A 27903-nucleotide genomic window follows, 5' to 3' on the forward strand; every position below is an offset into this window, starting at 1 on the left:
AGCCCTGTATACCACACTGAGTCCACAGCACACTGACCGCTCCACACCCAGCACTACACTAGCCCTGTATACCACACTGAGTACACAGCACACTGACCGCTCCACACCCAGCACTACACTAGCCCTGTATGCCACACTGAGTCCACAGCACACTGACCGCTCCACACCCAGCACTACACTAGCCCTGTATACCACACTGAGTCCACAGCTCTCTCAGCAGCTCTTCACTGGAGTCTAACCCACTCTGATGTCCGGCAGCTCACAGGAGCTGTGTTTAAATCAGCTAGACCGGAACTCTTCTGTCTTTTAGAGACTTTAGCAGCAGCTTCTTCAGAATCACAAACCACACACAGTGACGTGGTGGTCTCTGAATCATGGGAACACCTACTGTTTCCTGTTTTTGCGGTTTGTCATTTCACAGAAAACACAAGTGGACATCAGAAACAGCCATAAAGAGAAGTTGTGCACATCTATTCATCTTTCTAATGTTACAGCAAAAAAAGCCCAACAGGCCATCATATATTCTGTACTGGTCTAAGCTTGTTTATGCTGGTTTATGCTGGTCTTGTGCTGGTCTGATGTTGATTTAGTTGGGCACCCTGTATGTTCATGCTGGTTATTCAGCAGACCAGCATCCAAAACACAGCATATGGTGGTATTGCTGGTCACCTGCTTATTAGCTTGTATTGCTGCTAACCAGCAAAGCCGAATTCAAAACACAACATAGACTCGTTTTGCCTTCACATTTGATGTTTCAGCTTCCTTGCTTTCATATTTGATGACTTTGAACTGTCATGTTCCACTGCTTTTTTGGTTTTACTCCTTTTTTCCACTGCCAGTTCCTCTGCTCCATAATCTTGTCTCTCAAAACTGTCTTATAGCAGTTCTTACACTTTGATGGTTAAAAGCATCAACTAATGCCATGTCAGGCAACTCTGACCTCAAGCACTTTTCTACATCTTTTTTTAACTATACCTGTGGTTTAGCTAGTTGTTCTTTCTGGCCTATGTATGGTAATGAGATGTGATCTCATGGTTGTGAAACCTCTATGTCATCTATGCTTCTATTTTGTGGTAGCTATAATAGTATCAGCTGGGTTGGGAGGGGCTGAGCTATGCTGACCTGAAACTTGACGAGGCCACAAAGACACAAATAAAAACACCAGTGCGAGTGACGCAGAGGGCTTTATTTACATGTACGCTACATACCAAACTAATTTCCATTAGAAGTCTTGTTTATATCAGCCGTTCCTCTTGCTCTCTTTCTCTCTCTGTATGTATGACCACTGTCCTTCTTGCCTTATCACTCCAGAGACAGACTTTTTATGCTTAGATTAGTGATGAGACTTTCTATTGTTTATGGTAGCGGTAAAATTAAGCCTGTTTAAGGCAGTGAAATACGCAGAACACAGCGCTACATAGAAAAAGACACAATTACTCTCAGGGAGGCACAACACAAGGAGAGGAAGACAATACAATATGTGGATTCTAAGCACTGTATATTATTTATTTAATCCCACTAATGCATACTGGCACCACCTCACTCTAAACAAACTTTCCACCTTGTTGCTCCCACCTTGTTGTTACCTCTTTCCATCCTCCAGACTCCATTTCCCAGAGCAACCCATCTGATCACATGACCCCAGATTCACCTCACGTGACTCTCCACTGTCTCACCTCACCTGATTACTGATTCAACTCACCTGTTAGGCTCATTATATAAAACCATTCCATTTGTTAGCAGTTTATAAAGTGTGGCCATGCATCTCAGAGCCATGCAGAGCTGTACAGAGCTGTGCAGAGCCGTGGAGAGCTGTGCAGAGCCATACAGAGCTGTGGAGAGGTGTGCAGAGCCGTGGAGAGCTGTCCAGAGCCATGCAGAGCTGTACAGAGCTGTGCAGAGCCATACAGAGCTGTGGAGAGGTGTGCAGAGCCATACAGAGCCGTGTGGAGCCATACAGAGCTGTGGAGAAGTGTGCAGAGCCATACAGAGCTGGGCAAAGCCATACAGAGATGGGCAGAGCCATACAGAGCCATGGAGAGCCATACAGAGCCGTGGAGAGCCATACAGAGCCATACAGAGCTGTGGAGAGCTGTGGAGAGCCATACTGAGCCATTGATTTGATCAGTTGATTTGCTTTTCTGCTTATGACCATTGCTTTATCTGTTTTTGGCCCTGTCTTTAGCCTAGCCTTCCTGATATTGTTGGTATTTCTGGTTTGACATTCTTTTCTTGATTTTTTAACTCTGGACTTCACTCTCGTTTACTGTTTTCTTGATTTGGCTGTTGACCTTGGATTGGGTGACCTCGATTTTGGATGCTCCTTTTGATAATAAATCTATTGTACTTCAGTTTGGTGTGCAAGTGTCTGAATTCTGTCTGAACCTGACAGAACAATCATGCAGACGGCAGACCTAGGTGTTGTCCAACAACTTGTTAATTCTTAGGCTCAGCTCCTGGGACAACACCACCAGCTCCTCAGTGGATCTACTCAGTCAGAGTACAATAAAGTGAGCCAGTGTTTCAAGTGGCTCAAGTTATCACTGGTGTTGATGTCCAGCCAAATTCAACATCTGACTCAAAATGCTCCTCAGTCCACCAGGTCCAGCACCGGTCTCATAAACAGCACATGTCCTGTTAATAAGCCCTTTAACAGTGTGGCCTCACTAAATCAACAGGAAATATTAATGAGAGTGGAAGTCTGGTGTTAGTCTTGTTCTTAAAGTTTCAAAAATGATTTCTTCACATTGTGATCAGACACATTAGCAGAATTAGTGTCCATTATTGCTGTATATTTACATACAAACAAAAACATAATGAAGATCTTCTGTATGGAGATGAAAGTTTCATTGATTTCAGTTTGATTAGTAGTAAATTGTCAGTGTGTGCAAGAAAAATATCAATATATGAAGCAAAATTAGATGGTAAGTCTAAATTGTTTTATTCAGGGCAATGATTTCATTAGCAGTACAACAAATAAAAACTACTAATAATTCATATTTTATATAATTAACATCAAGGAATTATAATCACTTCACTTTTATTTGATAGTAATTAAAAAAAAATTCAAAAGCAGAAAAACAGTGAAGAAGTGAAAAAGGTAGTTTTTAACACGCATATCTTGTCTCTCAGAATGTGGACAAGTTCTTATATATTTGGCTGCCAAATGGTGAATTCATTCATATTGCAGTACTGCACTACTGCAGACTGACCACTCCATCAGCAGTGCTGTAGTGAACTCTTGCAGGATCTGACACAGATGGACAAAACGCATAAATGAAGACACAAAAGACAATTCGTATGATTAAACAGCCTGATTGTGTACTTTAGTACAACTATAGGTAAACAATGTTTTTTTTTTAAGAATATAAACTGAGACAGTGAATTACCTTTGAAAGTGAGTCTAATGTACATGTATAAATCTTTAACAACACACCTGTAAAATCCTCCATCCTCTTCAGTCAGGTGTGATATGAGCAGAGAGAGATTTCCTGGAGAGTGACCATTAACCACATGAACTATAATCAAGTGCCACCTCCATGACAATATACTATTTGGAAAGCATTTTAGATTAGAGCCTTTTCTTTTGTCTAACCTAAGCGCTTAGTGTTTGCTAGATGCTACTATACATTTAAGTGGAACTGGGTTCTAAGGGACATAGAAAAAAAAAGTCTTTTTGACAACAAACGCTTGCTAGAGGCAAAACAAGAAGCATGATTATACAGAAAACGCATGCAGTTATGTATGGTGGATGTTTTGGGGCTGATTTTCTTCAGAAGGACATGGGACTCTTGTTTGGACTCCACGAAAAACATGTCAAGATGTATTTTCTGCCATGTGAATGTAAATGTAACTCATGCCAGTGACTGCACTTCCCCAGACTGACCACTCCATCTCCATCAGCAGTGCTGTAATGAACTCTGGCAGGGTCTGATATGATGAACAAAATGCTAGAGGATGAAGGATAGAGACTTTTATTGGCTGAGCAGCTGCCCACAAGGCTAATATCACTACACCCAATGTCAAGGTTCAGCTGGCGTGATGCAGAAGATGCCGCCACTGGACTGAAGTAGTAAATGTTCTCTGGAGTGATAAATCCCACATCACTATCTGGCTGTCTGATAAATGAATTTGGATTTGGCAGATGCCAGGAAAATACTGCCTACTGGAGTGTGTAGTGTCAACAGTAAAGCTTTCGATGTATTAAGGGTTTGGGCTCGGCCAATTAATTCAATTTAAGAGACTGAGGGGTTGGTCTAGCTTATGTAGGTGTGATGGGATGTTGTCCACATACTTTTGGCCATATAGTGTATGCTATTAAGCCATAAGAGGTACTAGTCAATTTTTGTATCAAAGGTATTTGCAAAGCTGAAATGAAATCAGTTTGTATGCACAAAACATTTTACTTTTATTTTTTAATTAACATTAATACATTATACCTTTTTCATAATAAAGCACATAATATTCTCACTATCAAAAATTATTTCTTCAGTTAAGGACAACACATTTTTGCCAGTTAAAAATGTGTTCAAAGTAAGAGGAAATGTTAAAAGGCAAGTAACACCGGTGGCTGAGATGTACTTTAACACATCACTTTTTAGAGTGTACCTATTTCTGTAATCATTCAACGCATAATATATGTGGGCATTAACGTCTCCACCCAGCCATCAGTGTTGCCTAAACTCAATAATATCTACATGCATTAAGTGATGCGATTAAAAAGTGACCAGAGAGAAAAGGAAGAAAGTGTCATGTTCTTTTCACCTAACAGTGAGCTTCTTGTTCCAGTGAGATTGAGAGCAGCTAGCCTTTTGTAGCCACATCAGGTCACTGTCCACATCAATTAGTGCTGTTTCAGCACCACGGACAGTGGCTGGCTGTATTGGTACATGAATAATATAAAAAGCTGCCTGAAACGGAGAAAAGGAGAATCATGCAAAAAGTGGGTAAAGAATTGTGAATTGACACCTATTTGGTCAGTTTTGCACTGATTTTCTCCACCTTTTCAAACTAGGTATGAATTTACTTGTTGCTCAATCACTCCAGAGAGTAGAGTTAAGTCCAAAGACTTAAAAGCTGTATTAGTTCAAGCATTAGTTGATAATAATGAGCTAATAAAACTACAAGTCTGAAATCTTTGCGTTAATTTTTATAAAGGACATTCTGGCAAAACTCAAACTGAATTATCTGACATTTACTACAAGGACACTTTGAGCATCAGTGATATAAGTAGCATTTATTAGAAGTAAAAATGTAATTAATTACAGTCAAAGTGATTTTGATAATTTTATGCACTGCAAACTGTGAGTAGTTGTTCAAAGTTGCTGACAGTTTTGTGATGTGAGACCATATGAGTACAGAGAGTTGAAATATAAAAAGTTAAACATATCCTGAACTTGAGCTCTTATGTGCTTTAGCTGTGCTTCATCCAGTCTGTCACATAAGACTTCTCAAGTTCTTGCGTTTTCTCAGTAAAACCATCAACACCAACAAAATAATGATGAGCTATAGGCAAAAATGCACGCTAAAGTACAATTTTCCAACATAATAATGTTTAACAATGTGATAATATCAGTCTATATCCTATTTCTGACAGCAGTGCAGTAATCACACCACCTACTCTAATACCTTCACACTATGTTAATACAAAACATTAGGAATCAATCAGAATGCTGGATTCACATAAACACAGCCAACACTGTGACGTCATTCACTATAAAGCACAAGTCTCCTCACCACAGAAATAATATAACTATGTTAGAAACAGACAATTAAGATGTACAACACTGTGAATGTAAAAACCTATATAGCCCTTACAATGTCCCAGTGTTAAAAGGAAAACTACATTAAACAATAAACAATCTCTTGTCAACTTCAATAGAACTTCTTATTATTAAGGTTCACGCATTACCTTTTGAAACATATGTAAACATCTGAAAAATTACAGTAAATTTTATTTTACAACCTTAGATATGTGAGTCATGTCCCAGTTTCTTTACAACCCCAATTCCAATGAAGTTGGGACATTGTGTAAAACATAAATAAAAGGACTGTCTGGATTGTTTTCAGCGCAAAGTTCAAAAGCCAGCATCTCTGATGGTGTGGGGGTGTGTTAGTGCCCATGGCATGGGTAACTTGCACATCTGTGAAGGCACCATTAATGCTGAAAGGTACATGCAGGTTTTGGAGCAACATATGCTGCCATCCAAGCAGCGTCTTTTTCAGGGATGTCCTGCTTATTTCAGCAAGACAATGCCAAGCCACATTCTGCACGTGTTACAACAGCGTGGCTTCGTAGTAAAAGAGTGTGGGTACTAGACTGGCCTGCCTGCAGTCCAGACCCGTCTCCCATTGAAAATGTGTGGAGCATTATGAAGCACAAAATATGACAACGGAGACCGTGGACTGTTGATCAACTGAAGTTGTACATCAAGCAGGAATGGGAAAGAATTCCACCTACAAAGCTTCAACAATTAGTGTCCTCAGTTCCCAAACACTTATTGAGTGTTGTTAAAAGGAAAGGTGATGTAACACAGTGGTAAACACGCCCCTGTCCCAACTTCTTTGGAACGTGTTGCAGGCATCAAATTCAAAATGAGTGAATATTTGCAAAAAACAATAAAGTTTATCCGTTTGAACATTAAATATCTTGTCTTTGTAGTGTGTTCAATTGAATATCGGTTGAAAAGGATTTGCAAATCATCATATTCTGTTTTTATTTTGTTTTACACAACGTCCCAACTTCATTGGAGTTGGGGTTGTAAATCATAATAACTGTAGAACTACAAAATGCACACATTTGGTTGGTGCACCTGACAAAATAAAGTGTATTTTCCAGTCTTAAAGGTTTGAAGAACCAAAAGTAGTTCTCCACGATTGGTTACCCAGAATACTATCTTTCTGTTGAGTTGCCTTTGTCCACTGTTTGTACCACTGATGGAAATGTAGCTAAGCTAACTTTAGCTATGTCCCATTCTAGGCCCTGGGTGGCCCTCAGTGGTCATACAACATGCTCACACACTTTACTTTGTAAGAACTATTATGGTATTTCTGTCACTGAGCAGTTGATGTCTGGCACCCACTGTTGCTTGCAAGCGCAAATATATCCATATTTCCTGTGAGGCCACTGTGAGGCCTCTTATTGGACTAGTGTCTTATACATGTTGGTGGGGGTTGGGTGGTGGGGTATTACAGCCTGTTTCTTGTCACATAGAGCAAGTTTATTACTTATATTTATTACTTAAATATGTTAATTATCCATAGACGTGTTCCACCACTGTTGTATGTGTTGTTATGTGCACAATATTCATTGCCTGTGTGGAATCTGACAGTAGTAGGAATTCTAATATGCATTACTGCTCACAAAGAAAATAAACCTTAAAGACATTAAAGAAGCCACAAGGACCCAAGCATATCATTTTGAGTAGAATGCATAGGCCATACCAAATTGTGAAAAAGTTTTTGCCCCCCGATTTCTTAGGGTTTTGTGTATTTTGTCACGTTTCAGATGAAAGATCTTCAGACAAAATTTAGGCAACATACAAGACTTAGACATCCTGAGTAAACACAAAGAAATTCCCCACTTAGTAACACAACAAATCAATTAACCAAATTTAGTAACTGGGATCAATAAAATTAGATACACCCTGGCTTGATTGCTATTGAATGTAAACATTATTTAAAAAGAATCTTTCCAGCAATGTCAGATAGGTGAAAAGGCCTCAACAAGCCACACACTTTGCCTTGTTCATTCCAGACGAGAAAGTTTTGAAATGTATATTAGTCTAAAATGTTGTGCAAAGCCAGGTATAAAGTCTCCGGGCCTCCAGTGAGGTCATTAAATGCAAAAAAAATGCAAAACAATGGTGAATCTTCCCAGAAGGTCCCTGGCAAATTTCCTCCCCAAGCACATCAAGGATGTCACGAAAGAACCCTCTAAGGAACTGCAGCAATTGTACATCTCCGAAAGGATCATTTATCTTTTCACCATTTGTAAGAGACTTGTCAAAATGGTATCTATGAGAGATCTGCAAGATGAAATCAACTGCTAACCCAAAGGCCAGCCTCACATTTTCCAAAAACATTTTGGTAACCCACAAGCCTTTTGGGGTGATATTCTGTGGATTGGTGAGTTGAAAGGGGAACTATTTGATAGACAGGGTCCCGTTACATCTGGCATAACGCTACCACTGTTTTCCCCTAAGAATATCAGACCATCCCATTCTAATAACTGTGTCATACCACCAGTAGAACATGGTGGTGGTAGTGTGATGGTGTAGGGATGCTTGGTTGCTTCAGGGTCTGACCAACCTGCCATAACTGAAATAATCAGTCCAGTCTTCAGTCCATGATTTGAAGCTCAACACAATTGGGTAATGCAGCAAGATAACAATCAGAAGCACAAGAGCAAGTTCACCTCTGAATGGCTTAAAAGAAGCAAAGTTAAGGATATGGGAGTGGCTGAGTCAAAGTCCTGACTTGAACCCTATTGAGATGTTGTGGCAGGACCTTAAACAAATCGTTCATGCTTGAAAGTCCCCCAGTGTAGCTGAATAAAAGCAATTATGCCAAGAAGAGAGGGCCAAAATTGCACCACACCACAGACAGCAAGCATGTGGTTGCAGTTGTTGCTGCTAGATGTGGCACAAACATTTACATTGCATTTATATGACGTTTTACATAGATATGTAGCATGTCTGAGGAATGCTTTCTTCATCAGTCATTTCAGTCAGATGTTACTATAGGGCAGTTCGTGAAGATTCCCAGCATGCATTTGTTTCTTCTCACTTCTGCATTGCTAATCTTGGTGCAGTGTGGATGGTCTACAGGAGGTGTCATAGCGAATTGTAGTCAGTGGTTTGTTTCTTCTCAGCACTGGCCTCTGCTTGCTCTCTGTTGTCATGACTACGAGGTCGTATTTGTGGTTATGAGTGATGTGGCTTTTCAAGACGTGTGCCAGGCTGATGCCATTTCTGACTAAACAAGTTGCACGTCTCGCACGTGTGTGTGTGTGTTTGCTTGTGTACCGTTTGCTATACTTCACTTTTTAATCTTGTTATTGATGTTTCAAGTTACTTTCTTCTCTTGAATACTTATCTTTTAACTTATTTCTTTCTGTTTATTTATTTTTATTTAGTTAATTATTTAGAGAAAGTTAGTTATTTAGAGAAAATGGTGGCCACCGCGGAACACAAGCTCTGGACTCTAAGCACAGAGCTGGAGTTGTTGGATTAGCAGATCAGAGGCCTCCTGAAGTGGCAGACCGAGCTCCAGACATGGAAAATTTGTTTGGAAGCAGTCCGGGATGCATTGTACAAGGCAGTTTCTGGACCAACAAGTCCGGAGGTGACTTCTACTCCATCAGATGAAGCTCTACATCCACAGCTAACACCGGGATTGCCCATCTTCATGCCTGCATGGAGCAGGACTCGGAATGCAAGTGTGACTGGAGAAAAAAGATGGTCTTCACCAATTCCTCCTCTACTGGATTTCACCTCCAGTAATTGGTTCAAGGCCCTCAGCTCTCCTCTTGCTTCAGTGTCTTGGACAGGGACTCAGGAGAGTGCCCGGAGTGAGAGATGTAATGCTGCTATCACTTGTTTTCCAGGTAACCAGGCCTTGGATGGCCTTCCAAGCGGTTTCCCATGGCTCTGAGCAAACACGAGGATGTCAGCACTGTGGTCATTCATGTGGAGGATGAATGACATCTCATCCCGTCAAGTGAAGTCCTCAAGGAGCATTTTAGATTACTTCTAGACACCATAAAGAAGAGAACTGAGGCCAGGATCCACCTACCAGAGAGGAAGCAAAGTATTCAGCAGGCTTTATATGCTGCACTGCTGGCTCCAAGGCTGGTGTAAGGACAACAGTGTTGGCTATGTGAGCAACCAGCATGCTTTTAGGGAGCGACCGGCCTTCCACCACAGGAACAGGCCAAGCAAGAGCCACTGTGGGTCTCTCAGCCTGTCCAAAAATATAGTGAAAATACTGGACCTGGCCTGAATGAACTTAATGATAGACACATATAATCATTGCATGACACTTAAGCAATACTTGAGTATTTATGATCAATATATGTCAGTATTTGCAATATGACATCAGATGGCTACACTGCATTGACATAAGAGGCCTTAAACTAAAGAACAACACTATTTGAAAGCTGCCGATAACATAACAAGTGCATAGACACTGAATATCACAAAAGCAGTATAAGGGAGTGCTTGAGCTTATGCCATTAATTATAAGATGACATGTTTGTAATTTTAAGTTTATGGCCATTAAATTAAAACTATGAACAATTATTCAATTCGTATCACATTTATAACACATCATTCCCAAGTGATGGTATTTGGGAGATGCAGTGCTAAATGGTATTTAAGAGCTCCACATATCAGTTCTAATTATTCTACTTAAGTTTAAGTAAATTTCTGTGTGGTTGTCAGCCATCAAAACCGTCTAAATTAATCATTAAAAAAACAACATACAAAAACTTTGTGAGGTCCTAGTCGAGTCCTAGAGTAGCTTATATCATGTAAACAGGGGTCATATGAACACCCCCTTCTCATTCTTTAGTTTCTAAGCGCAGATCTGTGCTTGCAACACACATACACTTGCACAAACATACTTCCTTCCTCTGGGCCTCCAGGCTTGGCCGTGCGGTTCCTCTTTTTGGGTAAATGTCTTAACCACAGTTGTGGGGGATGGGTGATGATTACAGCTTATTGTTCTTTATCACAGAAAAAGGCCAATCATTTGATCTGCCTCTCTGATGAACAAGGTCCATTTATTATCTTATTTAAAGCTGCTTTAGGTTGCAGCCACTTGACATTGGAAGATATTATTCATATGAGCCTTAAAATGCATTGGTTACCTCGTCTATAAGATATTATACTGTATATTGGCCACTCCACATGCTCTAACTGCACAATGTAATAGATTTACAGGAAATTTGTAGCTATACACTCTGATTATTGCCTATTGAATGACTTATCGAATCAGAATTGTTCACAGTGGTGGCGATGAGAACCAAACATCTGCAGAGTTTAGTGCCTCACAGAAAGCTATTACATATGATGGTTACAAATAAGTTACACAGTGTTATGTATTTAATTTTATTTAATTGTTTTAATTTCTTACAACGGGGATAGGCTCCAGTAACCCCCCCCCAACCCAGAAGGATAAGCGGTTTAGATCATCTGTGTGTGTGTGTGTGTGTGTGTGTGTGTGTGTGTGTGTGTGTGTGTGTGTGTGTGTGTGTTCTTTAAAAATCTAGTAACTGCTTGTGCCACATTTGGCAGTAACAATAAGTCTGTGGAGGAACTTTGACCCACTCTGCTTTGTAGAACTTGAACTGTGTCTTAGTTGAGGCAAGTGAGGCCAACAGTTCTTTAGATGTTCATCTTGGTACTTTTGTGACCTCCTGGATTAGTCGTTGATGTGCTCTTGGTGAAGTTCTGGTGGGCTGGACACTCCTGGGAAGTTTCACCAGCGCTCCAAGTTTTTTCTATTTGTGAATAATAGCTCTCCCTGTGCTTCACTGGATTCCCAGAGCCTTAACAATGGCTTTGTAACCCTTTGCAGACTGGTATAGTTCTTTATTTCACATCTGTATTTGAATCCCTTTAGAACGTGGCATCATGTGCTGCTTTTTGAGACCCTCTAGTCCTCTTCACATTGCCAGGGAGGTTCTATTTAAGTGATGTTTAGATTCAACAGGTCTGGCAGTGATCATGCCTGGGTGTGGCTAGTGAAATTGAACACAACTGAATTTGGGTAACTGATTTAGAAGCTAAGGGGGCATTTTTTTTTATTTATTTAACATAGGACCAGGTAGGGCCTTCAATAAATGGAGTAATCAGTTAAAAACAGCATGCTATGTTTACTTGGGTTATCTTTGTCTAATATTTTAATTAGTTTGATGATCTGAAACATTCAAGCATGACAAATATGCAAAAATAGAAGTAATTGGGAAGGGGCAAATATTTTTTCACAGCACTGAACATACAAAAACTCAGAAGACATATGTAGTCTAACTTACCATTTCAGTTTACATCAGTTATATTGAAGCACTTCACAGTAAAACACTCTGAGTTTGCATGTCAGTCTTTATCAGCCTTAGTTTTAAGGTGTTATATTACTATGAGACACTATGGTCCCAGCATGCATTGCTTTCTTCACACTTCTGCATTGCTAATCTCAGTGCAGTGTGGTCGGCCGTCTATACTGCATGTGATTTATTTCTGTGTCTTTGCTGATGGACAGATAAAGCCCTCTGTCTAGCATTGGTCTCTGCCTCCACACCACTGTGATAGCTATCAGGCCAAAGTGTGCTTGTGGGTAATGCAGCCTTTTGCTCTGTGTAGGTTCAAGTAGCTGTATGAGTCTGTAGTCTTTTGTCTATCAAATGTAGCTGCAATCAGGAGTTTAAACTCACAGAAGTGACTTGATAGCCACTTAGCCAGTGGTTTTAGTCATTCTCTCTATCAGTGGAGTGATTTTGAGGGCACTGAAATTTCCAACAATTTCTAGAAAACACCATTGATCGCTACAACCACTGAATCTTAACTGAAGTGCATTGCACGTCTCTAGTTACTACGAAATATACAGAGGAACATTAATTAGTTAGCTGATGTTAACATTGGCTCCCCATTACCTTTAATGCTGTTTACACCAATGATTACAAATAAGAAGGAAACTTCAGCTTTGCTCATGTTGGTTGTTGTGGCTGGTGAATACTGACACAGATTCATAATGAGAAAGTGTCCAAATTCAGACATTCATTCATTTGATTTACCACAAATTTAGGAAAGTTTTTAGAATAGTTTACCTCCAAGTAGTGCAATAATGAGGGAACAAGAGTCTCAGAATGCTGTGCAGTCCAGGACTAGGCTTACACCTTTTCTGGGAAATGAACCCAAAAGTCTAACAACCTAAATTCTGCTGCTTAGAACTACCTTTCACTGGCCAAAAGTCAAACAATAAGAACAATATTTACATCAGTATTTCAGAAATGCAGTATTTAGGGAGCTTAATTCAGCTGCTTGTAAGATACATTGGGATTTCCTGAAAAACAAGGTGAAAGCAACCATGTGCAATATGAAAGAGGCCTCAACAGCCAGGGGGAAGTAGGGCAGAGGTTAGTTTAGAGGGACTTTACCTAAGCAACCACAAAACCAAGATGCTTTCATACTGAGACGTCAGTTCCGTTTTATTGTTTTGAATCTTTACATTGAACTGAACATTTTACTGAACCAGACTGGATGATGGACTCAGGGCAGACGTTTTAACGGACAAAGTGTATGAGGTATAAGGCAAAAAAGGCATAGTGTGAAGAAAAACAGCAGCAGGCCCTACTAAGTCACAGAGGCTAGGCGAGGATATGCTGTGGTAAACTATGGCTCTGGGGCTAAATTACAATACAGAAGATCTGTATCTACAGGTGAAACCTGAAGGCTGGTATCAAAATTCCTTCAGATATGAGAACCAATCAGAACAGAGGATTTTGCTTACAGCTGTCTGACCAACATGCCATAGAAAAAGATGTTCAGGTATGAGCTAAAAGGCATTCATTTAATAGCTGTTTAATTGAGCCGCACTTTGCTTGTAATGTATATTGTGCCAGAAGCAGATTCAAAAACAAGTTGATGAAGAAACAAGTCAGTGAATGTTTAGCTAAAGCTTTATTTATTAATATATTTATGTATTTGTGAATTAGAAAAGGAAAAAAGAAAGAAAATGAAAAAGCATGGCTTGAGTGGTGTTACTACTTTACTCTGATGGTGGCGTATTCTGCTTTTTCTTCAATATCAATAACTGTGGTTGTTGTTGTGGTTGTGTTACTGTGGACGACAGTAGCGTACATCACTTCATCCTGTAGAGGAACACAAATGATAATTAACACACAACGGTAACACTTTACAAACCATATCAGAGCTTGACTTAAACTATCAGGAGCAGCTTCTTCAGTAGGAATAGTATATACTGATATGCACTGAGTGCCAATTTATTAGGTACACTATTAATTAGACTCACTCACACTGTACATTCAGTGATTAATGATCATGTGGACACAAATAGGTCGTGCATCAGAGAGGCAACAGGAGAATGCTGAGATCTCAACAGGGTTAGTCTCAAATTAGCTTTAAGACCAAATTGGTGGCCAATGATGTAACGAACAGCAAAGTGAACAAAAGACCATCGAAAATGAACCCCTTAAGAACTGAATGTCATTTCATCCAATAAACCCAATGTTCCTTTTGTATCATAGACTTCAGTATATTAATGCACCATGTCTCATAGCATGAATTATCACCAAAGTGTTCCAGGAAGGTGTTAGTGAGCTTTCCAGCACCTTGAAGAGTCTATGCTCAGAAGGTATGACACAGTCTTAGACTTATGTGCCTAATAAATTGGCAACTCAGTATGATATACCTGATAGTAATACTGCTGGAAGGAATATGAAGACAGGAGGAGTAAATAAAATATTGTAGTCGTAAAATGTGGATGAGAGTTGTCAGTGGGATGAAATGGGACGTGTAGAAATATGATGGTACACAATAGGTGCAGATTATGAAGGGCTGTCGATTAGATAAGATGGACTGTGACATAATGTGACAGGATATGACGGGTTATGATGGGACAATGTGGAACATGACTGGATATGATTAGCTATGATGGGACATGACAGAATATGACTGGAAGTGATGAGATGTGATCAGACATGATGGAATATGAATGGATAGGAAATGTTGGGATATATGAACTCACCTGTGATTGCTGCTCTGTGTTTGTCCTTACTTGCTCTTTGCCGTCCGTCTGCCCTCGGCTCCATCCTGCAGAATGAATCCAGACAGAGTGAGACACCGATACTGCAACTATCTCAAAAGTGTGTGTCCTAGGGTGTGCGTGTACCTCTGCATCTCCAGTAGATGACTCCTCCGAGTCCCAGCAGGAGAAGAAGAGCAGGGAATAAGATGAAGAAAAGCATAGAATTGCCTGTGTCTAGAAAGAAATGAAAAAGTTTGCATTTAACATAAACAATCAGTACAAAAACCTGACAAAGCTGTAACGTTCTGCTTTCAGTTGCAGTCAGTGTTCTGCACTTACTATTAGGCGCTTTAGATGAGTATGGGGTTGAAGTGGTTCGACCGGTGTGTACACTGACCACTGCAGTAGATGTTGTAGTTTCTGGTGGACCCTCTGTAGAGAGAGAAGGTTTGACAGTCAGGTGCAGTAATAGAACAGCAAAAAGCTCCCTTTAGATACACAATAACATTAGCATGAAACTTTTATTGCAAATGATTTTCATTGACCAGATCAGCCTTCATTAAAATTGACCATAGAAGGACAAGAAAGCTAAACAGCAGAGACGTGTAATCAATACACAACTATGTCCAGTTGGCCTCAGACCTTGACTTGACATGCATCATCACTATGAGATAATCAACATTATTCGGTTTATCTGTGAGTGGTCATAATGTTTTGGCTCACTGTACTGTGTTTTCTCCTGTTTTGAAAAAGTGGACATACTGGGACTTTCAGTAGAAAGTACACAAAGGTGCACATGAGCACATAAAATCATGAAAAAGAAGGAAATTTGAGAATGAATGTTCATCACAGTAGTGATAAAATAAACAATCAAATGCATAAACATGGAATTAATGATTATCAAAAAACAAGTGAAAGCAATGACAGGGTGAATCTCATGCAGATGCGAATGACATTGTTTTTTTCATGTTTAAGAATACAGAGGGAATAATGAAAATAAATAATAAGACAGATAGACCTATAAAAACATTTTAATACATCTGGTAAAATGACACGTTTTCTAGATTTCATAAAGGAAAATATGTGAACACATCCTATTCAGGAAACACACATAAAAAGGCACTGATCTGTAAATTTTAGATAACTTGTAATAGTATAACATGGAAAATGTGCCGTAACTTAGGTACAGGTCATTTTTTCACTGCATGATGTTCAATTAAGCAGGTAAACAGTAATTGAAACAATGTAAAAAAAAAAAAAAGTAAACAGTACATTAAAGTGTGCAGAAGTGTCTCTGCAGAGGATGTGTTCATTTATTTTTACTTAGAAAAACAACAATGTCATTTGATCAGAGCACACAAACATTTGCATATGAGTGTAGGTGAACAGTGATGAAGGGGGTGATACTTAAAACTCCTAGAGTTGGTTCACTACACTGCTATTTTTATAAGATTTGAAATGTAATAGGAATAAACACTTTACCTTTTAAAGTCAGTCTGATGATTAAATGAGCACCTTTAATGGCACACCAGTAAACTCCTCCATCCTCTTCAGTCAGGTGTGATATGAGTAGAGAGAGATTTCCTGGAGAGTGACCATTAAACAGCTGAACTCTGTCTCTGTACTGACCACTCCCACTGGATATCTCTTCCCGTCTGTCTGTTTTTGTGTTGTCTTTCTTCCAGCTGAATTCCTCAGGTGTGGTCTGTAGGTCAGGGCAGTAGCAGGGCAGCAGTACTGACCCTCCTCTATGAGCTGTGTTATCCAGTACTTGTTCTCTGTTCACCAGATTACAGCCTGCAGAAACACACACCAGTTACATCAAATTAATTATATTATTATATGTTAAATATATACCATTTATAACACTTTTTTCATGAAAAAAAAACATTTCTGTAACTAAAGAAAAGAAAAACAGAGCAGTTAAAAATGAGTATTGTTGTTGTCCTTTCTATAATGTAAACATTTCAGGATGAATGGACCCACAGTGGTCAAAAGTGATCAAAAATGGAAACAAAAGATTTCATTACTCTGACTTACATTAACAGTAAAGAATACTTTTGCCTTCTCCTGTAAAGTTATTCATCATGAAGATACTTGTCTTGTTACTGTTTTCACAGCAGTGTACATGTACTTATATGTAAATCTAATGCTGTGTTTGAGTATATCACATTATTAACATCAACAATTCAACATGTGCCAACTGCAGTTTTTTTGGTGGCCACAAAAAATTCCAATTTGCATCACATCAGTAACAGTAAAAACATCACTCACCTTGAGAGACATGAAGCCCAGTGAAGAGAAGATAGAAAGTCAGCAACATCCTCACTAGTAAAACACTGAGTACACAGCACACTGACCGCTCCACACCCAGCACTACACTAGCCCTGTATACCACACTGAGTACACAGCACACTGACCGCTCCACACCCAGCACTACACTAGCCCTGTATACCACACTGAGTACACAGCACACTGACCGCTCCACACCCAGCACTACACTAGCCCTGTATACCACACTGAGTTCACAGCACACTGACCGCTCCACACCCAGCACTACACTAGCCCTGTATACCACACTGAGTTCACAGCTCTCTCAGCAGCTCTTCACTGGAGTCTAACCCACTCTAATGTCCGTGCAGCTCACAGGAGCTGAGTTTAAATCAGCTAGACCGGAACTCTTCTGACTTTTATAGATTGTATCAGCACCTTCTTCATAGTCTGTGACACCCATTGTCTCCTCTTTTGCAGTTTCCTCATTTCACATCACAGCCAAGTGAAGACAATAAACAGCCAAATAAATAACTGCTCTGGTTTTAAGAGCGTGTTTGCATTTACTGGGGAGATTAATCCATTTTCAAGTGAATTCTGTTATGTATATAAACACTTTATAAATGGATTTGTAGCCATTTCTCAGCAGTGTTATACTGGTCTGTAGATATAGTAAATAATCCTGTCTCTCAGAACTGTGAGTTCTTACTCTTTAAAAGTTTGTGCAGGCAGCTCTGACCACATGTACTTTTGAACTGTTATCTCTCGCTTCTGTGATCTTGCTAGTTGTTCTCTCTGGCTTTTTTATAGTAAATGAGATGTGATCTCATGGTTGTGGTCTATGTCTTTTTGTTGTGACTGTAGTCAGAGGTGTGGCTGCTGCAGGCGTATTTTAGCTCTTTGTAGAGTGCTTTTCACTCTCTTGTTCTCTTTCTCTATACTGGTGGCTGAGAGACGAGTGTTCTTCTCATTCTGTCTTGCCTGAGAGAGTCAGTTTTAGTGCTCCTACCTTAATCATGGACAGCTCATTAAGGGAGGGGCACCAAACAAATGCTGGTAGTGACACATGGAAACTCTACATCTGCTACACACAAGATACAGAATACAGATAGCTGCAATAGTGATCTACACTGTCAACAAGTCTCCAGAACTACAATTACACCAGGAAGGCATGTTAGATAGTTTGCTTAATTCTACTAAAACTTTAAGTGAAACTGGGTTTTAGAGTAACGCTGCTGCCTCACAACAAGAAGGCCTGGGTGTAAAGGTGGGTAGCGCTGCTGCCTCACAACAAGAAGGCCTGGGTGTAAAGGTGGGTAGCGCTGCTTCTTCACAACAAGAAGGGCCGGGGTTTGATTCCCCGGCTGGGTGACCAGAGTCCTCTCTGTGTGGAGTTCTCCCCATGTCTGCGTGGGTTTTACTCCGATTTCCTCCCACAGCCCAAAGATATGCAGTCAGGCCAATTGGACATGCTAAATTGCCCCTAGGTGTGAGTGTGTGTGTGTGTGTGTGTGTGTGAAAGTGCGTGTCTCTCTGTCTGCCCTGCAATGGACTGGTGACCTGTCCAGGGTGTTTCCTGCCTTCCGTTCGATGACAGCTGGGATAGGATCCAGCACACCCGGTGACCCTGAGCGAGAAGCGGCTCAGAAAATGTGTGTATGTGTTTGGGGGGTTTAGAGCCAGAAGACACAAAATTAGAGCTTTTAAAAAAAAAACACTCAAGGTAGAGACATAAAAGAAGTGTGAACACCAGTTTTTAAGAATGAAAGAGAACATGTGATGTTTTTGGGCTGATATCCTGTGTGATGACTGAATCTTCCCAGAAGGGCATCAAAATGACCATAGAATTACATTTGAAACATGGCTAGTCATGTACCAGGCCAAAAAACCATTGTAAATGAAAAAGAGACCTGGAATACTGGTGGATCTGGAGAGTTTCTGTATTGAGGAGAGGTCTCTTTTGCGCTCTGTTTTATCCAATCACATTAACCGCTTTATAACCAAGAGAAGACTCAGTGCTGTTATGTTGGCAAACAATAGTTGTACTAAATGCAGTGGCATTATCTTCCTTACCACCTTCATTTATATTGTATCTTTACCAAACTCAAGGATGCTGTACTATCAATAAAATGCACATTCAGTATACTGAATATTATGGCTTAGTATGTGAAAAGGCTGGGATGTTATGAGGTCAGGGGATAATACAGTAATAAAATTAATAATATAGTAACCAATTCAGCCGATATCCAGAGCCAGCCAATTCATTTTTGTGATTATTTGTATAGTTTTCTATTCCAGAAGTTTATTTTATTTTGCTACAAGTACAAATTATACAATGCAGTGATATGTAAAACACAGATTTCAAAATATAGTTAGATTTCTATTTTATATTACACAGATCTCCACTCTTCACCATTCCTCTGTGTGTGTGGATGCAATATTGACATTTTAAAATCTGTAAAATGTATCCTCTGTCATGATTGGCCCCTCCCAGTCCTGTCCATGTGTTCGTGTTTTGGTCTGGTCCATGTGCTTTTTGTTTTGGTCCCCTGTCCGGCCCCTCGTTTAGTGACTCCACCCCTGATTATTCCCACCTGTGTTTTCACCTGAGTCCTGTTATCCCTTGTTATCCATCTTGTATTTAGCCCTTTGTTTTCCCCCTGTGTTGTTGCTGGTCTTTGTTTGGGATGTTGTTGGATGTGTTGTTAAGTACCGTTTTAATTGTTTTGTTTGGTGTTTGTTCATCCAGCCCCTGTTGTTATTTTCCTGTGTGTATCATCATGTCTGACTCTCCATACGTCCGTGTTGGCCATTTGAACCTGGACTGTTATGACCACGACCCTGGATTTGCCCTTAATAAAAGTCGTTTATCTCCGTATATGCGTCCGCCTCCTCGCTACGCGTTACGTCTTCCCCATTGGTAGCTGCTTCAGCACATGTTCAGAGCAGGTCACAGAGGACAAAGTTTCCGGGTCCCAGAGGAGAGGAAGAAGATCAGTAGCAAAAATGAGTGGCTTTTAGACTTTTTGGGCACAGCCCTGGCCTTTTTCCTTTCCTGCTCTCTCAGAGTATTTCAGTGTACGATTGATCAACTAGCTCCACTCATAATTTACTTCACTTACGTTTGTTACCTAATGCTAAAGTTTGATTACTCTCCTCACCAGAAAGTTGCCTTAAGTTTAACTGAGTAAACTTCACTGAAATAATTAAGTTGACTGTGTTTTTTTAATGAATTATTTTCAACAGTGATATCAAACACAGACAGTGTGTGATTAGCTTTACCTTATCAGTATGTAGGTTACACTCTGCTAAAAAAGCACATACAGAAGGGTCAGTACTGCTACCCTGCACTGACCTGAGCACCAAACCTGAGACGTTCACATGGAAGAAACTCAACAACTCACGGGAAGAGATTTCCAATATGGTCACTCTCCAGGAAATCCCTCTCTATTCATATCATACTTGATTAAAGAGGATGGAGAATTGTACAGGTGTGATATTAAAGGAAGTGAACACACAGATGTGACACTCACTGTTGAAGGTAAAACATTCTCTTGGTCTGTTTTGCATCAAATCAAAACTAAATGTGATCTGAACTAACTCGTTATGGTTTTGTTCGATACATATTACAAATCTTCACTCTTTAACTTTGATCAATTATCATTAGACTGAATTAAATGCCAAAGAATGAATTTCTGTATTTTATTGATGTGATTGGGTAAATTACAATAAATAGCTTTAATGTTACTGTGTATTTACAGTGGTGTTTGTTGCTGTCCTATTCCTACACTGGTAATACAGCCCTCCTGTCAGTACAGAGGTTAACAGTTCAACCAGTACAACCACTTCCATCACAGTACCCTCTCAAACTTCTAATGGTAAGCACAGCACACGGTCTCTTGGGCAGTTGTGGGCTGGAGGTTAGGGCTCTGGCCCTGTGACCGGAAGGTTGCTGGTTCAATCCCCAGGGCCGACAGTCCATGACTGAGGTATCCTTGAGCAAGACAACTAACCCCCAACTGCTCCCCGGGCACCGTGGATAGGGCTGCCCACCGCTCCGGGCAAGTGTGCTCACTGCCCCCTAGTGTGTGTGTTCACTAGTGTGTTTGTGGTGTCTCACTTCACGGATGGGTTAAATGCGGAGGTGGAATTTCCCCGGTTGTGGGATCAAAAAGGTATCACTTAACTTAACTTAGCTGAAGATAAGAGATAACTGCTTTAATGTGTTTTAGTAGCTAAGGTTTCCCCAAACCATCTGCCTTTTACTCTAGACAATAAACACACAAACTAATGTAAATGTAGGTGTGTGTACAGTTTAACCTGTCCTTCCTCCCAGAAGAAAAGTGTCAGTTTAAAGCCAATTCACTCAGACAACCATTTGCAGACTGACAACAAAGAATCACTGAAAGAGTCTCCTTATTGCAGAGGTGGTACTGATCTCCTGCTGTCTAAACTGAGCTGAACCACATCACTATATCACCTCTCCTGTTAACACACAATGTGCAATATATCATAACCTGCTGCTGCAATAATGCTTTCACTGTGCACTTTAGACTGTAAACACTGCTGATACTCAATGTTATGCTTATATTCATTGTGCTGCCTCACACCACTACCTCACACCACTTAATGCAGCACCTGCTCTCATGTAATTACAACAAATCCGTCTAATATGCTATGTGAATATGTGATGGATATACTTTTATTCCTACTCTTTTATAGTTTACTAAATCTATGTCTATTTTTCTAGTTCTGCCTAATTTGTGTCTGTTTTTATTCCTGTTAATTCTGTTAATAAGTTTAGGTGCGATTATACAGCGCTGTGTGAAAGTTTTAGGCATCTAAGCAAATTTTTAAACAATTGACCTCAACGGTGAGTTTATCACAATATACGTTAGAATAAAGGCATATGCATAATTCAAATAAACATAAAAAGAGTAAAAAGTAACAAGAATTTATTGGGTCCATATTTATCCTTGACACCTTGAAAATGGTTAATCAAATACATTAATATCCAGATATTCACTATTTATTATTTCTCTCTCTCTCTCTCTCTCTCTCTCTATATATATATATATATATATATATGTATATATATATATATATATATATATATATATATATATATATATATATAATGTGTGTATATATATATACTGCTCAAAAAAAAGGGAACACTCAAATAACACATCCTACATCTGAATGAATGAAATATTGTCATTGAATACTTTGTTCTGTACAAAGTTGAATGTGCTGACAACAAAATCACAATGCCTGGCCATGCTCCTGATGAGGTGATGGATGGTCTCCTGAGGGATCTCCTCCCAGACCTGGACTAAAGCTTCCGCCAACTCCTGGACAGTCTGTGGTGCAACGTGACGTTGGTGGATGGAGCGAGACATGATTGGATTCAATTGGATTCAGGTCTGGGGAACGGGCAGGCCAGTCCATAGCTCCAATGCCTTCATCCTGCAGGAACTGCTGACACACTCCAGCCAGATGAATCTAGGAAATATCACTATTACAAACACTGATGAAGCCACTGAATCCAGTTCCAGTCACAAACATGGTTATTCATGAGATTAAATTAACCAGCAATCAGCAAAGCGTGAGCTGCACCTCATTGACAGACCTGACAAGCCCAAGTTCAAAAGATTAGTTCAAAACTGTTCGATCTGAAGTCGTCAAGAAGCAAATGTGGAAAAAACCCTCCAGTGAGAAGTGGCAGCCAAACACGCTCAGCTTTCTCTCACAGGAAGTGAGATATTACCACGCATATATAAATAAAGCACTCTGGGTCACTCATGCAGGTGTTTGTGTCTGTGAGGCCCCATCAGGTTTCCTGTCAGTGTGGCTAAACCCACTGAATCATAGCGTCATTTAATACTATTATAGCTACTGGAAAAAAGAGACATAGACCACATAGATGTTTCAGCAGCATGAGTTCTCATCTCAGTACCATAAAAAGGGCCAGAGAGAAAAACTAATGAGACCACAGAAAGGAGAGATGATACATTAAAGGAAACACAAAATGCAGTGAACTATATTAAAGTCAGAGCTGCCAGACATGGTATTAAAGTCAATAATTATTCTATCAAAGTGTATTAAAGTGTGTATATTGGAGGACAGTAGGAGAGCAGAGGAACCGCCAGGGGAACATATCTGGAACTGCTTTCCTTGAGAATGAAGAGTTAAATAAGATGGCTGTAAACTGGGACAATCATCTCTGCTTGATAAACCAGCATATGTTCTGTTTGGACGCTGGTATGCTGGTCAACCAGCATGACCGTGGTAGGTGACTAGCTAAAGCAGCAACATCCAGCAGCAGGTCAGCAAAAACCTGCATAAACCAACTTAAACCAGCATGGAATTCATGCTAGTATATGGGTCTTTTTTTCTGCAAGGATATGAGACACAAGAGTGGTGTCTTTATTTGCCCTTTTCATGAGTCCAATTGGGTGAAGTGCAAAACGGGAAAAAGTCAGTGTTCTCACAACTCCACCACGTCGCTCTGTGTGGTTTGTGATTCTGAAGAAGCTGATGCTAAATTTTCTAAAAGTCATAAGAGTTCCGGTCTAGCTGATTTAAACACAGCTCCTGTAAGCTGCACGGACATTAGAGTGGGTTAGACTCCAGTGAAGAGCTGCTGAGAGAGCTGTGTACTCAGTCTGGTATACAGGGCTAGTGTAGTGCTTGGTGTGGAGCGGTCAGTGTGCTGTGGACTCAGTGTGGTATACAGGGCTAGTGTAGTGCTGGGCATGGAGCAGTCAGTGTGCTGTGATCTCAATGTTGTTTTACTAGTGAGGATGTTGCTGAATTTCTATCTTCTCTTCATTGGGCTTCATGTCTCTGAAGGTGAGTGGCTTTTTATCTCTGAGTTTCAGCTTCTGAATGAAGTGATGAAGCTCTGCACACAGCTTTCATTTTTCCTAAATGGACAGTAGCCCAGTGTTGCCTTTGTGGCAGGCAAAGGGCTAATCCTGCTGTCAGCTTTTAAGGGTGAACTGTCATTTAACCCTTGTGTGATCTTAACATTCTGTTTACTCCCATTGTCCTATGGGTCCAAAATGACCCGCCCTACCAAAGGGCATTACACATTACAAAGACGATCACCAGTGAACAGTATTACACTGTCATAAAAGTTTACTTTTACACAGTAGAGGTTTATTATTGCTATAATATAAATGTGAAGTAATTACATCTGAATTAATTATATTAAAAGGGAAAAAACAGTCAACTATCTGGAACTTTTTTGTCAACAGTTTATTCTTTTATAATTTTTAGGAAGTGAATTATTAAAATACTTCTCTCATAACACTAATAAAACAAAATTTTACTTGATTTTGTGAACACTTTTCACCATCAACTCTATTTAGCACATGTTGGACAGTATGTGCGAACGTGAGAATGGGCTTTGCAGATGTACTTCTCACATGTGCAGCACACAGATTTTGTCTTGCAGTCCTTCTTCCAGGGGCAGAACTGGCACCTTTTTCTTTTGACTGACCGTGCTGCAGCCTCAGGTGGATCAGGACAAGATACAACTCCTTGAACAGCTTCCACAATGGCTGCAGTGGCTTCTGTGCGAGGCAGGCACTCCCTTTTCTCAATGCACGGGGTGACAAGAGCCTTTCCCAACTGCTCAAGGAACATCCTTCTGTATATGTAGCCTCGCCATGGGACCTATATACACCTGCTAATATCAAAAGCCCTATGTAGCCACGCAGGTCAATCTCATCCATATTTTTCCAGTTTTCTCCATATTTCCGGAAACCCTCCAAATTTGTATTCTCCAGGATGATTTTTTCGATGGCTGGTGTGATGAACAGGAGAAAGGTGGATGAAATGTCCTGGACATGGGCAGCCGAATACCTTGTTGGTCCTGGAGTCATCCTTATGATGTTTGATGCTGCAGTTCTTCCCTGGTTGCTGTCTGAATTTGATGAGGACCATGCAATTTTGCCATTCTTTGACCAAAAAGTCTCTCTGTCAGCTTGAGGGATTTCCTCTTCTTCTTCATCTGAAGATGCTTCATCCTCTGGGTTGCACTCCTCCCCATCTTCCTCTTCAGATACATCTTCATCCTCTTGTTCCTCCACAGCTCCTGAAAATATCTCATCCAGGACCTGTTGAGCACTGAGACATCTATTCATGGCTTCAGCAAGGAACGAACTAGGGGTACTTTGATTCAGGGTCTCTTTATATCCTCTATATTGAATTTGTTTTTATTGTTTTACTATGTCTGAGATTGTTGTTTGTTTTGTTTGGGAGCTTGTGTGATGAGAGGGGTTAGCTGCAGATCAAGAGTGTAGGTGCAGGTCAAAAGCAAGTTCAATTCATACATCAATCCAGTTTCTTTGATGAGTGAGTGTGTGTGTTTGTGTGTGTGCGTGTGTGTGCGTAGGTGTGTGTGTGTGTGTGTGTGTAGGTGTGTGTGTGTGTATTAGAGAGTTTGTGTGTGGCCTTTGAACTTTTTTTCTGGTGTTTAAATGCTTTTATAATTCACGGGTCAAAAATGACCCATAAGACAATATTTGTACCCTAGTGGTGTACAGCTCACATGGAAACATAAACAAAAACAAAATATCACTTTTTCTTATGATGGGATCCCTTTAGGAAAAGTCATAAAATTTCAAGTTGGAAAAAGATAGGTTAGGGTATTTTTTTCTACAGCTAAACATGGTAGTGGGTCACTTTTGACCCGCAAGACAACACAAGGGTTAAATTGTATGTGGGTCTTTAAAAGAGGCCCAGGTGGAGACCCCAGTGTATCTGCCCTCGAGCCCCCACCCTTTCCGGCTCATCCTTTCGTCGCGAGGTTGGTGCAGGTTAGCATTAGTGTTGGCTCTTGGCGCCCAGTATATTTCTTTATTTAGGTCTTATTGCATCTCAGGAATCCCTTTGCTCGTATCCCGCGGGTACAACTCTCAGGTAATGTCAGTAGAGGGGCAGTTAGTGAGTCTGTTTGGCATGAGCGTGTTGCTGATCTGGGTGTTGTACTGGTTGCAGCTCTACTAACCAGCGGTGACTGGCGTTACAAACTAAAGAGCTTCTGCGCGGCGTTGCGGCCGGACTGTGAGTATGAAATGGTCAGTTAAATAACATTTCTGCCGGTAGTGTCTAAACATCACGTGCGAATGTTTCCTGGGTGCATCCAGCAAGCGCGACTGGATCAAACCACCTGGTGCTCGCGTGAAACTGCATCCTGCATTGATGTTCGAGCTGCCGTTTTGCCTCGGGGGTATAAATGATTACAATGATTATCTCGCTGTTTGCGTGGCCTGCTGGACTCAGTCTTTAGTCCGTGGTTTGGTGAATTGTTGTTTTTTTTGTTTTTTAGTTAGTTTTGGGTTTGGTATTTCTTCCACGGCCTGTTGGTGGGTTTCTTCTGTGTTTGGGGGGATGAGGAATGCTGGGGTGGCTTTTGACCAGTGTGGTCAGGATGACTTACTGCAGATGGCCGGGTTTTAGAATGTTACTGCACCAAGTTGGGCCTGTAAAGGTGTGATGAGGGAAGCGGAGATTCAGAATTGATGTATTTCCATATTTATGCTTATTTATTTCTTTATGAAACTCTAAACCATATAAAGGACAACTGCTGGGTTAGAGGAACATAAATAAAATAAATAGATGTGTTCGCTTTAACAGTGACAACATGCCTCATCTGTACTGTTTCTTTTTTCTTTGTTTTTAAAGAAAACTAGATGTTTTACTTTGATTTTCATTAAAAAGTGGAAATCAATCAAAGCTGTAGGTCGACGTCACACACTGACAATAAAAACTGTAAACATGACATCATATCATGATTACACACAGGGAGAACATGCAGACCACACATAGACCGGCTCTGGTCACCCGACCAGGAAATCAAAGTCAAGCCCTTCCTGTTGTGAGGTGACAGTTATACCCTGTAATTATATATTATAAATAATAATTTAGAATGAATTAATCTGAGTCCCCCCTCCCATCGACCCACCACCAATGGGAGGGGCAGTAGTAGGGGTTCGGTGCGTTGTGGATCGGGCAGTGTCCGAAGGCATGGGCCTTGGCGTTCTGATCCTCGGTTGCTGAAACTGGCTTTTGGAACTTGGAACGTTACCTCACTGGCGGGGAAAGAGCCTGAGTTGGTGCGCGAGGTTGAGAGATACCGGCTAGATATAGTCGGGCTCACCTCAACACACAGCTTGGGCTCTGGGTCCAATCTCCTTGAGAGGGGCTGGACTTTATTCTTTTCTGGAGTTGCCCATGGTGAGAGGCGGCGGGCAGGTGTGGGCTTTCTCATAGCCCCTCGACTCGGTGCCTGTATGTTGGGGTTTTCTCCGGTGGACGAGAGGGTAGCTTCCCTACGCCTTCGGGTTGGGGAACGGGTCCTGACTGTTGTCTGTGCTTATGCAGCGAACAGCAGTTCAGAGTACCCAGCCTTCTTAGAGTCCTTGGGAAGGGTGCTTGAAAGTGCTCCTCCTGGAGACTCTATTGTCCTACTGGGGGACTTCAACGCTCACGTGGGCAATGACAGTGAGACCTGGAGGGGTGTGATTGGGAGGAATGGCCTCTCTGATCTGAACCCGAGTGGTGTTCAGTTTTTGGACTTCTGCGCAAACCACAGTTTGTCCATCACGAACACCATGTTTGAACACAAGGATGTCCATAAGTGCACATGGCACCAGGACACCCTAGGCCGCAGTTCAATGATTGACTTTGTAGTCGTGTCATCGGACGGGGGGGGGGGGGAAGCCAGTGTAAAAAATTCAAGCATTGTGTAAAATTGTGTGGAGGCGTCAGAAACGAGGCAGATTCTATTCTGCTGTATTTAATAAAGTGTCCGACTGGTTTTGCACTGATTTTCCACACCTTTTTAAAACTAGA

General features: G+C 40.7%; 1 protein-coding gene across 1 annotated transcript; it reads right to left on the minus strand.

The window, feature by feature from the left end:
• Positions 1 to 13742: 13742 nt before the first annotated feature.
• Positions 13743 to 17155, minus strand: LOC119263173 (CMRF35-like molecule 6). The gene is made up of 6 exons (XM_037537506.1): positions 17041 to 17155; positions 16249 to 16563; positions 15106 to 15198; positions 14911 to 15000; positions 14767 to 14831; positions 13743 to 13870 (listed from the first exon to the last, which is right to left on the minus strand). The coding sequence occupies exons 1-6, from the start codon at positions 17087 to 17089 to the stop codon at positions 13763 to 13765; spliced, it is 720 nt and encodes a 239-aa protein (XP_037393403.1). The 5' UTR covers positions 17090 to 17155; the 3' UTR covers positions 13743 to 13762.
• Positions 17156 to 27903: the final 10748 nt, after the last annotated feature.

The sequence above is a fragment of the Pygocentrus nattereri genome, chromosome 4 (assembly GCF_015220715.1).
Source record: "Pygocentrus nattereri isolate fPygNat1 chromosome 4, fPygNat1.pri, whole genome shotgun sequence".
Lineage (NCBI taxonomy): Eukaryota > Metazoa > Chordata > Actinopteri > Characiformes > Serrasalmidae > Pygocentrus > Pygocentrus nattereri.